This window comes from Metopolophium dirhodum, chromosome 2 (genome assembly GCF_019925205.1).
Source record: "Metopolophium dirhodum isolate CAU chromosome 2, ASM1992520v1, whole genome shotgun sequence".
Lineage (NCBI taxonomy): Eukaryota > Metazoa > Arthropoda > Insecta > Hemiptera > Aphididae > Metopolophium > Metopolophium dirhodum.
The window spans coordinates 14,936,667-14,950,231 of record NC_083561.1 but is presented as its reverse complement, the minus strand read 5'-3'; the positions used below and the strand labels follow the sequence as shown (position 1 = coordinate 14,950,231).

The 13,565-nt window shown below is 34.8% G+C and overlaps 1 protein-coding gene across 5 annotated transcripts in view; it reads left to right on the top strand.

The window, feature by feature from the left end:
• LOC132938341 (protein vein) overlaps positions 1-13,565 on the top strand; it is a 64,993-nt gene that overhangs the window by 38,066 nt on the left and 13,362 nt on the right. For all 5 annotated transcript variants that reach the window (XR_009663900.1, XR_009663899.1, XR_009663901.1 and 2 more), the window contains exons 2-3: positions 10,688-10,847; positions 10,918-11,054. Coding sequence is in view for 2 of the 5 variants with exons in the window: in XM_061005122.1 (XP_060861105.1) it covers positions 10,688-10,847; positions 10,918-11,054 (297 nt within the window). In the remaining 3 variants the exon portion in view is untranslated. The remainder of the gene's footprint in view (positions 1-10,687; positions 10,848-10,917; positions 11,055-13,565) is intronic.

Here is a 13,565-nt window from a genome sequence, read left to right as displayed (position 1 = left end):
TAAAAACAGTTTGCCAAATAATTCGTACTTATATTATATAGTTTCATACAATTCCTAATATACAGCGATTACACGCAACATACAATCTCTATCTGGTTGAAAACCTCATCACATTTATATTTCATTCCGATGATACCTATAAGATTATATATTTTTTTTATAAGAAATACACAGATTGTATATCTTCTAGATATAGTTTATACCTAAGGACACAATAATTATAATGTAATACTGGTAAGATACATTTTATATTAAAAAAATAAATACATATAAAAAGAGGACAAGCTTTGAGGAAAGAAGTCACTTCTTAATGACACTTATAACTGAAATATTATTATAATACAGATACATTTTTTATATACAAAATTATAAATGCATCTAAAATCTGCACGTACATTTATTATGCTTCGTCTAAGGGGGTTCGTTAAAATTAATATAGTAAAACGCATTGAAATAACATAAGATTGTACGGTTTGGTCGGTTTTACATAGAAAACGCCGGAGCAGAGTGACGATATTATTATAATATTTTCTATAACGTTATAACGTAGTCTTACTTATATTTTCGTAGGACCCATTGAGTCGGAACTGCATTTTGCCGGGACCCGTTACAATAAGTCGAAACAGTAATTTAACAGAACCACGTATACCGTTTTAATTTATTTTTTGTTAACAATAATATTTATTTTACGTTGCTGTATTAAATAGGTATACTACTATACATACATTTGAAACGCTAGATAGTGATTTCGTTTTGTGAATATTCTGCACATGCAAGTACTTATACCTACCTCGTACAGATAAACAACTTCGCAGCCTGTACACAAATAATGACACAACAAAATATGATGATGATTATGTATTTATATAAACCATAAAGTGAAATTTTTTATTGTTTTTCTATTTTTTCTAATATTTTGTTTTTTTTTTATAAATTACCATATAACACAACGTTCGTCATAATAGTATGTATTGAAGAGCAGAATCGGTAAGGGTAAGGTCTTTAATAACGAATAGTAAGTAACAATATACTGTATAATACAGCATGATACCTAACAATATAATATCTACTGCGAGCCGACATTGCTGACGGGCTAACGTGCAGCAGCTACAGTAAAGCCATTCAAACAGTCACACAGAAATTCGGTCTCGTTAAACTGAACTGTATTATACGAGTGCGCGGTTAAGTTTATATGCAAGAAACTCAGCCGGTCGCCGACGACTGCGCGTTTCTAGATCGTAAAAAATCCATTTGTGTGCGACCGCTTCGCGGAGACGTGTATTCCTTAAGGAAATTATTAAAAAAAAAACGAATATGAACCGCGACTAGCGTGGTAAGACCGATTTATTATTAATATTCATTATACATGCTACAGTGTATAACGCTCGAATATTTCAATATAATATTGATGACCTTTTATGTTATGAATTATGATATATTTTGACATTTACGATGACGTTCCACTTGCACGCGTCCACGCCGCGCTGTGTGTGCAGAAACGAGACGACTTTATGACATTAACCCCGATAATACTACTACCGACACTTCGGTTCTAGGGCACGTGTTATGGGTATGAGTATGGGTGTGGGGTGGGGATTGGTGATTCGCGCGAAGAACACGCCGCAGGAAGTTGCGCGCGTGGCAATCGGAAAACGTTCACGCATTCATCGCCACGAAATCGCTCGCGAATTAGGAAACGGCTGACGGCAATAAAACACGGATTGTTTGGCGCACGCCGAGTCATGAGCGAGCGGGACGACTGTGGGAGGGAATATAATAATATATAGTGTGCCGTGCACCGCGTGAATGAGTCACCAAGTTATATTATTTCATGCACAGAGCAGTCGGGTAGGTATACCGTCTGGGTGCGGTGCCAAAAATAAAAAAAATTGAAAAATATATATAGCAAGGACGACGGCATCCGCGTGTGTATATACAGTTTTCTATTTATTTTATCAACACACGGATAATGTATATAATAAAAATAATTATTGTATTTCTTATTGCAGCCGTCCGACGGAGCATCGGTGCTCTATTGAAACGGATCCAAAAACGGTCTGACGGGGTTTCCCGCGCGATTCCGCAGCATCGGCGTGCTCGCATGTAATTTTATCTCTCCATGGGACGCGGGTATACTGACGATATTGCAGTCATTAAACACTTACCGACACTTAATCATATAACATGCTGTAATAATATAAATGATAACAAATACTACGACAACTTCTGCTGTTTGTATACATACTCACCACGTTTGTAATAATAGATACTGCATTATGGTGGTTCGTGTATAAATGACGTTTTTTTGTTTGCTTTTCTGCCGAGCGTGGCGTATATATTATAATGATTACCGAGGTAACGCGAGACGGCCAGCTTGAAATAACTAATATTATACGAAGACGACGGCCCGAGATCTAATTTTAAACGGATCCGCTGTGCAGAGGGTGCACACCATCACTACTCGTCCACTTCACTCCACTTCTCATGCAACCCCAGAACTGTCCGACGGGGTAAACGCGAAGCGGCTGTCCCGTTAGTTTTGCTGCGATAACGTTTTGTCTCCCAAATGGTCTGCTTATAATAGATGTGGCGTGGACGGGAACAGGTGCTGATGACTTCTATTTTCGGGGGGTTCTGCGGTCTATTTAGTGCCCACGGAGTGTTTACTCGCCAAACGAAGAAAAACACACAAGTCACATGTTATTGTATCGTCTACTAGATACACAATATTATTATTACCATGTTGTACCTATATATACCTATCTATCATTCGCCCGATGCCTTTTTTGAACTCTATCCAAACGTTCGTATGGAGCTCTTACAACGGGTTGGTAAGAGTAAAACGTACGATTGTCAGGACCGGCTCAAGCAAAAATAGTGAACTAGGCAAAATCAAATTTTGCCGCCTCTAACAATATAATATTATCAGTATTTTGAAAATGTCGCCCTCTTACTAAAGTGCTGCTTAAGGGCCGATCTAGGCGGGGCCTATGTCGCCTATCCCTTGAGACGGGTCTGACGATTGTGCACGCACAGTGTATAGTATATAATATAAGTTGATTACTTTACCGCATGATCTTCTTTATATACTTGATCAGCGATCTATTCACTTTTTTTGTAAAATACTCATCATACATTTCGTCATACGTCCACCGTTACGTTCGTACAAGTCCACCCCTGAATCAGAAGTATATCTGAACCCGTCTAAACATAATAATAATATATATGGTTAGTTGTTACGTGCTCCGCAGTCCACGAAGATAGATGCACCAAATAGGATTACGTAGTCACATAAAAAGCCTAACACGCTAAGACCCTGTGGTTTGTCATCGACCATTTTGTATTAATTATCAATGTCTTAATATATAATGTTCGTTCTACACACACAATCACCTGATGTTTCTTTTCGCAACATGTCACCCGTGAGTTATTGTTTTCGCTACTATTTACGGTATTGGTTGTCATTTCAAATAATATGACCTTAAACCGCACGTTCCAACATAGGTTTTATTATTTTATACTATATAGCTTGAATACGGCATGCAATTTATTTTATCACATTGTATAGATGGCGTCTGGGCGTATTCGTTATAAATTTGTATACGAACCGTGAATTATACATCACAGAATAATACGTGTATTAATGATGATTGTATGCAAACGCCCCTGATTAAACACTGATTGGGAATTATCCTTGTAAATATCCGTTTTTGCCGCGCCGATGTGGAGTAAACAAATCCGATAACAATACCGTCTGTGATTTCGAAACTATTATATAGGGATTTAAGTATTATGTATTATAATATTATAATATTATTATATATTATGTGACGCGCCTACACTATAATATTATACGCACGCCGAAAATGAAAATAACTATAGTTAGGTTTACGCCAGAGTATTTTTTTTTATTTTTTTTTTTGGGTAACCCGCGGCAACATAGATCATTGTGTGTGGGGGAGGGCACTGTAGGCTTTTAAATTGGTTAGATTGGTACACGTGTGTGTTGTGTTTTGGCCGAATTTCTAATGGGGCACCCGTAGGTTTCTGCCGTGCCCCGGGTGGGGGGGATGGCGGCACTTGTTCTCCGGACACCGTGACATGCCCGAAGAAAAATGCCGCCCGCGGCCGAGGTATCGAACTCGGGTCAGCTGCGTCGCAGCCAACGTCTTAGTCCGCTCGGCCACTCCGTCCCCCCACCAGAGTATATTATAATAAGGTATATAACACAATACGCGTTCGATCTGTCAAAATTCGTCATGCAATCATCGTCCCGTGGGTTTCAAACACGATTTGTTCTCGTTTAAGGTAAACTACGTCGTATTACCTACCCACCGCCAATCTACGTAGGTTATGGGTATTCGTTTTCAACGGATCGAATACACGAGCGGCGCCGTGTGGCGCGAAGAGATGACACGCTAAACGGCTAAACGAGTAATCCGTAAGTTTAAAGTCACGAATGTATAGAAGTCGCAGTAGAGTAGGTACAACCGTCATGGAATGCCATCGTCGTTATAATTTTATATTATTATATTATTTTCGCTAAAAGAAAACCGCAGTCTGCTGGTTTGATTATAACAATCCCATTCCCATACATTATATAATAATATAATACCGTTATTGTTATTACTATAATTATACTTATATGTATATTCATTAGTTTATTATAATATACCTTTTGAAATAGTCAGATAACACCACGCGTGTAACTATAAATATACTAATAATTGATTTTAAACAGAAAAAGTGTAGGTGTGAAACACGCGCACGTTTGATATATTGGTTCGCGTATTTAATTGAATGGCGAATTAAAATCAAAATTGAAACAGACTGTGCTCTAGAGTCTAGACTAAAATCTTAACAAGACTTAAAAGCACGTATCAACGCTAAATTTATTACCTGATTTTGTAGGTGTTGCTAGAAAAAAATCTATGAATATTAAGATTTGAACTATACATAACATTTTAAAATAAAATCTATTTGTTTCACTTTTCACAGAATGATTATAGGTATTAGAACGAACGTACCACCAGAAAGTAAAATCAACTGTGTCACCAATTACTCACCGTAATCATATTGTACACTGATTATGAACTGATAACTCCGGATTTTTTTTTATGTTGTGAACATACATTTTACTTATTAACCGTGTGGAAACTGGCTTTTTATAAGGAGGTAACAATTCTGGATATTTGTAGTAACATTGCGTATACCAGCCATACATTAGACCGTACGGAAAAAAATCACGTCAAGCTAGTTAAACTATTTCAACAATCAAAAACTGCTTTATAAAAAACGATCACATCTCTTAAAGAGTAGGATTTTAATCATTTTTTTTTTGTTTTAAGCGGAAAACTTATTTACTTTGCATTGGACTTAAGTTGAGTTAACTATAGACAATGCTAGTAAAATATATTTTAAAATGCTCAAAAATTTACATTTATTACAACATCTGAAAATAAAGTTGTTGAAATCGATGTAACCTGTATAGTCTTTATCTTTTTCTAAATCTGACTTTTTAATCAAGACCTTTCCCGTAAGGCTAGTTTTTGTAACACACACCTAAACTTCAAATAATAAATGATAATGTCTTTTAAAATTATTTTTACAGCAGCATTATTACATTGCTATAGAAGACTAATTTATGCAGAGAAATACGATATAAGTACTTTAACTTATAATACGTACAGACAGATAACAAAGATAATATACTTTGATTTCATAGCGAGACAATGCTACACATCCAATAAAATATTTATTGCTTCCATTACTTACTCGAGTCAAATATTTTTATTACAATACTTATTATAATTATTACACGGCTTGAAAATTTATTTATTTAAAACCAGTATTGATTTTGTTAAGATAAAGCGATTAACACACCGTATGAAACAACGTTTATGCTTATAACTTTCCAACCAGTTTACAGCTATTCGTATTTAGTAATTTGAACTATGTTTAACTTTTCTGAAGTGCGGGCTTATTTAGGAATTCCTTATTTATTTTAATGTTCTACATTGCTAGAGCCAATTTTTTTTAAATGTCTTCATTTTAGTTAATTATAACGAATATTTTATAACAAGCAACCGCTTCAACAGTCTAATAAACTGTTGCAAATCATGGTACATAAAACGTATAAGTGTCAGTATCGTTATCAAAAATGCAATTTTAAAAATTAAAATCTGTATGTCAAATTAACATTTTTACCGAAGATAATAATATTATTTTCTGAATAAAGTGACAAAAAAATTAAAATAAGAAAACATCAGAGCATTTTTAAGCCGACAATCAGCACAAAATTCGCAAACTTCCTATATTATACGTGTACCCGAGTAATAATTTAATGAGATCATCAGGTTATATCCGCGTGTAAGAATATGTCCGTTCTCGGAAAAACAGTGTGTGAATGCTAATATAGGTGTATAATTTAGAACTACTATATCGATCCGACCATAAATAATACATTTTGTTATTCCATTATTATATTATTATTATTATACTACCTACCTGTATAATAGGCTGTACATCGGTTGTGTGTGTTTTCAGTCGTTTGTTATGACGTTATTGTTGTTAACACCATATCATATTTTTACCGGCGTGTACGATAGTTAAATACGCGCGCATATTATATGATTATCTTTACGGCGGCGGTTATTCGTCTGCGCTCGTAGCACATTTTGTCGGTCATATAATATGAAATATTATTTAATATAATTATTATGATACCGTTATACCTACTGACACATCAATTGCATATTGTTATGTTATGTATCGCCAACCCCTATTCAATCTTTTGTTTTTCAAGTTGAGAGTTAATAACTCTAATTAAAGATATCTGAATGATAAATACCTAATACAAAAATTTTAAATTATTAACATTTTAAACCAAATATAATACACACATAACTTTAATGCCTTATCAAAATATACAATATTTTCAATTAATTTCTCAAATTTGCTGCACTCAATCATGACTCCCCACGATATTTACTTCGTGAAAATGTAACGTATTCTATTACCATGTGTAAAGTGTCACAATATATAGTGTCTTTACATGTACTAAATAATCTAACTTTCTCAAAGCTTTGTCCCAAACTTTTTTGTATTAACACATATTATTATCATATTACATTATTGCGATAGAGTTGAGCCACGACGGTTGTGCGAGGTACCGCCGACGTTAAGCGGGGGCCGCAGGAATGGATATCGAAAAGCTCACCTCCGCGGAATTCTCTTTAACGTAAACCATGTTACAGGTATTATACGTCATATTATATGTATACCTACGTATACGTATATGACACGTAAGGTGATGTGATGTTATACGAGTTGACAGTGTTATAACTCATATATATAAGACAATGCGCACATATACACGCTAAGCACATATATATAGCATTATTATATAGCTAAGTATACGTGTATACTGTATAGTATATACAACTGCCCCGGGCCACCTCTGATATATACGCGGCTACCGTCTCTCGCGTCCGCCGCTGCACACCTGCGCGATTAATGTCGGCTGGTTGACGACGTTACCGATCGTCGACAGGTCTAGTCACAGCGTGCCGACTAGTCGTCGTCGTCGTCGGAGGCCACCGAGGTTACCCACAATGCTGCGCATACATGTCATAATATACACAATACAAAAACCCACTCTATAGGCTGCGTGGTAAAGTGAAGAGAGCCACTTGCCATAGTCGGCGTTTGAGAGCACAACCGGACTGCCGCAGTAGCTGTACGCGTAGCCCCCATACATAGGCAAACGACAAAATATTCCCATCATCTTGGCCTCTCTCTGCGCTACCGCCGCCGCCGGTCGAGCCACCCCGCCCTAGGCGATGGTGCATTACAAAACATGTATGCGTACGCGTATATAATGTATATATATGTAATCCGTATTTATATACACTTTAAGTATATATATATTTATACGTTCACGTATATGTCCACGGAGACTTGGTGGCACGCCCACTATACCTATACCTATGTGTATGGTGTATACTGTATATATACCGCGGTAGCCGCTGGCGCGAGGGCATTTGCAATTTTTTTTATATTGTTGTTGTTATTATATTATTTTCATCGGCTGCGTAGTGACGTGGGAACAAAAAACACCTAGCGACCTATCCTCCGGCGCAAAAGCTGCTCCACTGTGCGATATATCTGCCTCACGACCCTCTCATCTTAACCGTGGTACGGTATAGGTACTAGCATAATATAGTACCTATAAGTATATAATATAATATAATATGCATTGGGCCGCTCGGTCGCGGTTGGATATTATATTATATGGTAGGAGGAGGAGAAAAAACTCGCGGAGAACGACGACGATGATAATAATAATAATAATAATAACGCACAGCTGCGCGAGTAAAAAAAAAAGAAAAACTATACGCCGTGCCACAGACTGTCCGGGGTCAAGGATCCGCGGTGCGCACATGTGGGGTCGTCAAAGATGGGCATACGGCGGTTTTTGCGGTCGCACGCATCCCGATATGTAGGACAGACGGACAGAGAGAACGGTTTCCGTGTCCGTCGTCTGCCTCTTTGATAAACCGCGTCACGTATGCTATATAGTATCCAGCGCGCCGTGCAGGACACTCTTGCGTAAAATAGACCCCCGCGCCGGTCACCCACTCCCCGCGCACCACATACACACCCACCAAGAGTCAGTCGGTAGGTACGGTACTACGTGTTGAATTGGTCGCTGCGCGGAACTATAATAATATATGTAATGTGTACCTATATCCAAGGGATGGGAAACTCAAACCTAATGGCCACTGCAGCTAGTGTTCAAAACTTAAAGTCTCGCGAGTCGCGGCTCGGATTGCAGTGATCATCGTTTTGGTTTTGTCTTCTAAAAATTTGAATTTTAAAACGTTGCGTGGCCTGAATAAAATGGGTACGCTCATCCCTATAGGACCTATAGTATAGGTATTATAGCCAGTGGTTTAAGTGGCAAGGGAGGAATTTGCCCCTCTGACATTTTTTCAAGGAGACAAAGCTTAGGTTAAATTTGTTACTCCCTACCCAGATATGGCAACAGTACAAATATTTAAATCTTCAAATTCTGCTATGGCAGGGTGCTGCGTCCCATGCGCAAAAACTCCGACTTTGGACGGCCCACGGCACGTTCTCTCGATGTACAGAGTATAGTATTTATTATACTTAAGTATATTGGGCCATTTTTACAAATTATTAATGTTGATAGATTAATATTAATAATTTAAATTTTCAAACCACCAAGCCCCCATATTTTATAAACTCATTACCATGGAAATTTTATCCTTAGAACACAAAGTTAAATAATTCAAAAACTATACGATTTCTGATTTAATGCAAATTTTGATTCTATAATACGTCAAATGTTTCAGAAAAATTATCCATTGAATAATTTACAGTTGAAAAGGCGGGTTCTCATTTGAAAAACACAATTTTATATCTCTACAAAGCACTCCTTAAGTAGTACAAAAAATATCAAAAATTTGAAAATATGGTCTTTAAGTATATTTAAAAATTCCAAAAATCATATTTAAAAAAAAATACATTATTGAAGAAAAAATAGGGTGATCATGCTTGTGCGCTTGGTGAAACAGCCTGTATATAGCACCTTCAAAACTTTGAAACTAACGAGTATCAAAAAAAATCAAAATTAATTATGGTTTAAATTAATAACGTACCTATGGTTAAAGTTTTCCAATTTCCATATTCTATGATTCAAAATATATTTTTTTACAATATTACATTTTAAACTATTACTTGGAATTATTTTATTTTAATAACCAATGACGAGTATAATTGTCGTATTTCAATCAAATTAAATCGCAAAACGATCATCATCGACCCTTTGCAACGATTGAAAGATACTCTGCGTGGTAGTTGTGGACTTTATAGCTACATAAATATTTTATGCATTATATATATTTATATCAAATACCTGTACCTTAAAAGGTATCGATGGAATTTTACGCGAATATGTTATATATATATATGATATATCTACGTCATATATATTGTATATAATATATACACGTGATCGAACAAGAGTCGCACGTCCGCATAGGAATTTCTGAAGATTCTTGTATTTGCGCATGGCAGAGGCGGCCTGGCGTGATCTCTGAAGTCGCGGCGATGTATTTCATCCATATATATTATATTATATACAATATACGTGAATGTATGTATGAATGTATGTATATATGCATGTATTTATGTATTTACTATATATATATATATAATGTATTTGTTGTATAAAATAATATATAATAATATTATCATATTTTATTCTACACTGTGCTCAGTTTAAAAGTCATCACTGCATTAATATTTCACGTAATTTTTTTTTATTATTGCATATCATATTTTGCATTTTATTTTTAAATTTATGTTAAGTTGTTTTATTAGTATAATATACATGCATTATTATATATTAAGCCCACACAAATATTATGCACACCACACGCTGTATAATAATATATTAAAGTAGAGAACAAAAATACATTTCCGTCGGGATAAAACTTATATTATGCAAATGTTATTGGAATTTAATTTAAAGATGTTTGAAAACTAAAAATAACGAAAATTTCATCATGGTAATGATCGTTGTTTGGACTCTCGAGTTTTATAAACAAAATACTAAGATAAAATAAATTAACAAATTAATTTTATTGCGTTCTGTTTATAGTTCAGCCAATCGGCGTGTGGGGACTTCACAATACAACGTTAAAAGTCAAAAGCGCTTTGAAGTTGATGTGCAGAGCCAAGGGCAACCCGATGCCCGCTCTACAGTGGTTCAAAGACGGCCAACCGATTTTGGTGGGCAGGCGAAGGATTCAATATAAAAAGTAATTATATCGCCTAGTACAAATGCCTGCGTTCGTCCTACAATGTTATAACCGCATCGTGATGTTCCAGGAAAAGATCCATGCTTGTGATACCAAAGGTGAGGCCAGAAGACGGAGGCAAGTATGAGTGCAGAGGTACCGGAGTCCAAACCGGCCATGTGGCTATTACGTCGGCCCAAGTAATAGTTAATTCCAAACCGGACAACAGTGAGTATTATAATATATTATACATCGATCGGGCATACGCTTATAAATTTTCATAAACTATCATAGTTTCTCGCTGTAATCCTTGTGTTTTGTACCTCGTTTAACCTCGTTACGTAGATTAAGTCGAAGAAAAAATGGGTCTTTTTTTTTTGGATTTTGCTTTTTGTCCCAAAACTGTCTTATTCGTACCATTGATATATGGATGAATATTGGATAGATTGTTAGATTACTATTTATTCAATTTGTAATGGCCACTCTAAATATGTTATTGAAATATCAATGATGTGTATATAATCACTAAATTGAGTATCTATACACATATTATATAATTTAAATAACCCAACTATAGAAACAATCAACATCGACTACATATTATAATACGTCTGAAAAACAATAACGAAAATAAGATAGTTAATTAAATGTAGGTATACCTATAGAAAAGGAACCGTGGTACAGTATAGAGTTTAAAATTTAAATTGAATAAAATTAATTAGCAAAGTTAAATTGATTTTTTTTTAACTGATATTTCTCAGTTTACTTTGAATCAATTATTCATGAAAGGGGTCTAAAATTAAGTCCAAAAAGTAAGACTTTCGGTAAAATAAAACAAACTACCAGCACTAGCAGTTAGCACTACTCATCTAAATGTACATCAACTAAATGTTTGAATCCTTTCAAGAGTATTACATTTATCATTCAGAACATATTATGTTATTTATAAAAAAGATGATTTTTAAAAATTGTGACTCATCACCTTTTATAAATAAATAATATATTTTTCTATTCATAATATTGATAAGGAGCAGATAAATGGATAAAAAAATATAGGTTTTAATAACTTTATCTTAAAGAAGTATCTATGTAGTAGCCAATCGCGAGTACAATCGCCATACATATTATACTATTTATACACAATAAATATAAATATACAAATATTATAATATGATCGATCGTTTTTGAAAAAACAATTTTTATTTTATAAATACCTGTATTTGATTGTCTAAAAATCGATTCAATTAAAGATTTAGTACATAAATTGTATAATATTAAACACTTATAATGAATTTCTATCGTTCAAAATCAAAAGTTAAAGTGTTAATATTGTTTTATAAAATAGCCTATTATTAAATATTTTAAATATTTAAATATTTTAATAGTTTAATATTTTAAACTTTCCTGAAGTACTACATATGATGAAATTTTCCATTTAAAGTGACAAGTAAATAGGACAAGTCGTAAAATCTTTCTATGCTGTCATGCGGCTGTTATAACTTTGTTATTCTGTTCCCATTGCAAAGCTGTAGCAATTAATATGTTCACAAAATCTATAATGATACATCGGCTTATCTAAGGTATATTGTGGATAATTAATAATACCTACAGATTGTATAATAATTATGTGATTACTAATTATGATTGATTTTTGTCGGTCCTATAAAACATAAACTTGTTGTGGTTTAACACAATAATAATAATAATAATATACGCATATTCTTATCAAGACGCTAAAATTGCGTACATTGCGTAACATGGGGCTACCCGTTTTGCTCGAAAATGATTTTACCCAATTATAGTTTTAAGATAAATTAAAATGTTATTGTCAAAAAAAAAAAAACATCAACAACATCAAATTCCTACCGCTAACGACCCAATTTCCAGGTCCCAAATGATAGTGTAAACGTTAAATAAACACCACACTACCTCCGTATTGTGACTGTGTGTGTGTGTGTATGTGTGTGTAAGTGAGTGTGTGTGTCCAACAGTGCCGCGGGGCCCCCCGCACAGGTCGATAGGCGGTGACGGGAGGCGCATACGCACACACACACCGGTCAGACTCGTATCACGTGTGGTCGCCGATCGCGGTGGCCGTTCTCTCTCGCGCGCGCGAGCGCACACACACGCACACACACACACGCACACACACACCATCTGCTCGATGTGTTTCAATCAATGTGAACTCGTACGTGCTCAAGTCCACTCCCGATAGACTAATAATAAGTAATATTATATCCTCCTGTATAGTATAAACCTATATATTACATATTATTATATACATGTATACCTATATGACGCTGTGTGTATGGACCTGCGGTATATTATATTATTAAAGAGATGTTTTGTTTAAAAGCCACTCGTCTTTTCGGTCAGTATTAATTGCGCTTTTGATAAAACAATAATAATATATTATAATAATATTATAATATTGATAATATCGATACACAGTTTTTAACTAATTATCTACTTTTATAGTACTATATTATGCACCAATACGTCTTCCGATAAATATTGCTTATTTTAGGAGATATATCACTGTCGGTTAGTTAATTGCAGGCAATAAGAAAACTTACATTACCTTTAAACACAATGGTCACTTACAAATGTATATATACAGTCTCAACTGTATAGCTTCTAGAACTGTTTACAGATGTCAACTTTGAAAAACTATATTGAGCCTGTGCAGGAATATATATCAAATTTGTAGACACTCTGAGAGTAAAATAACTAAATATT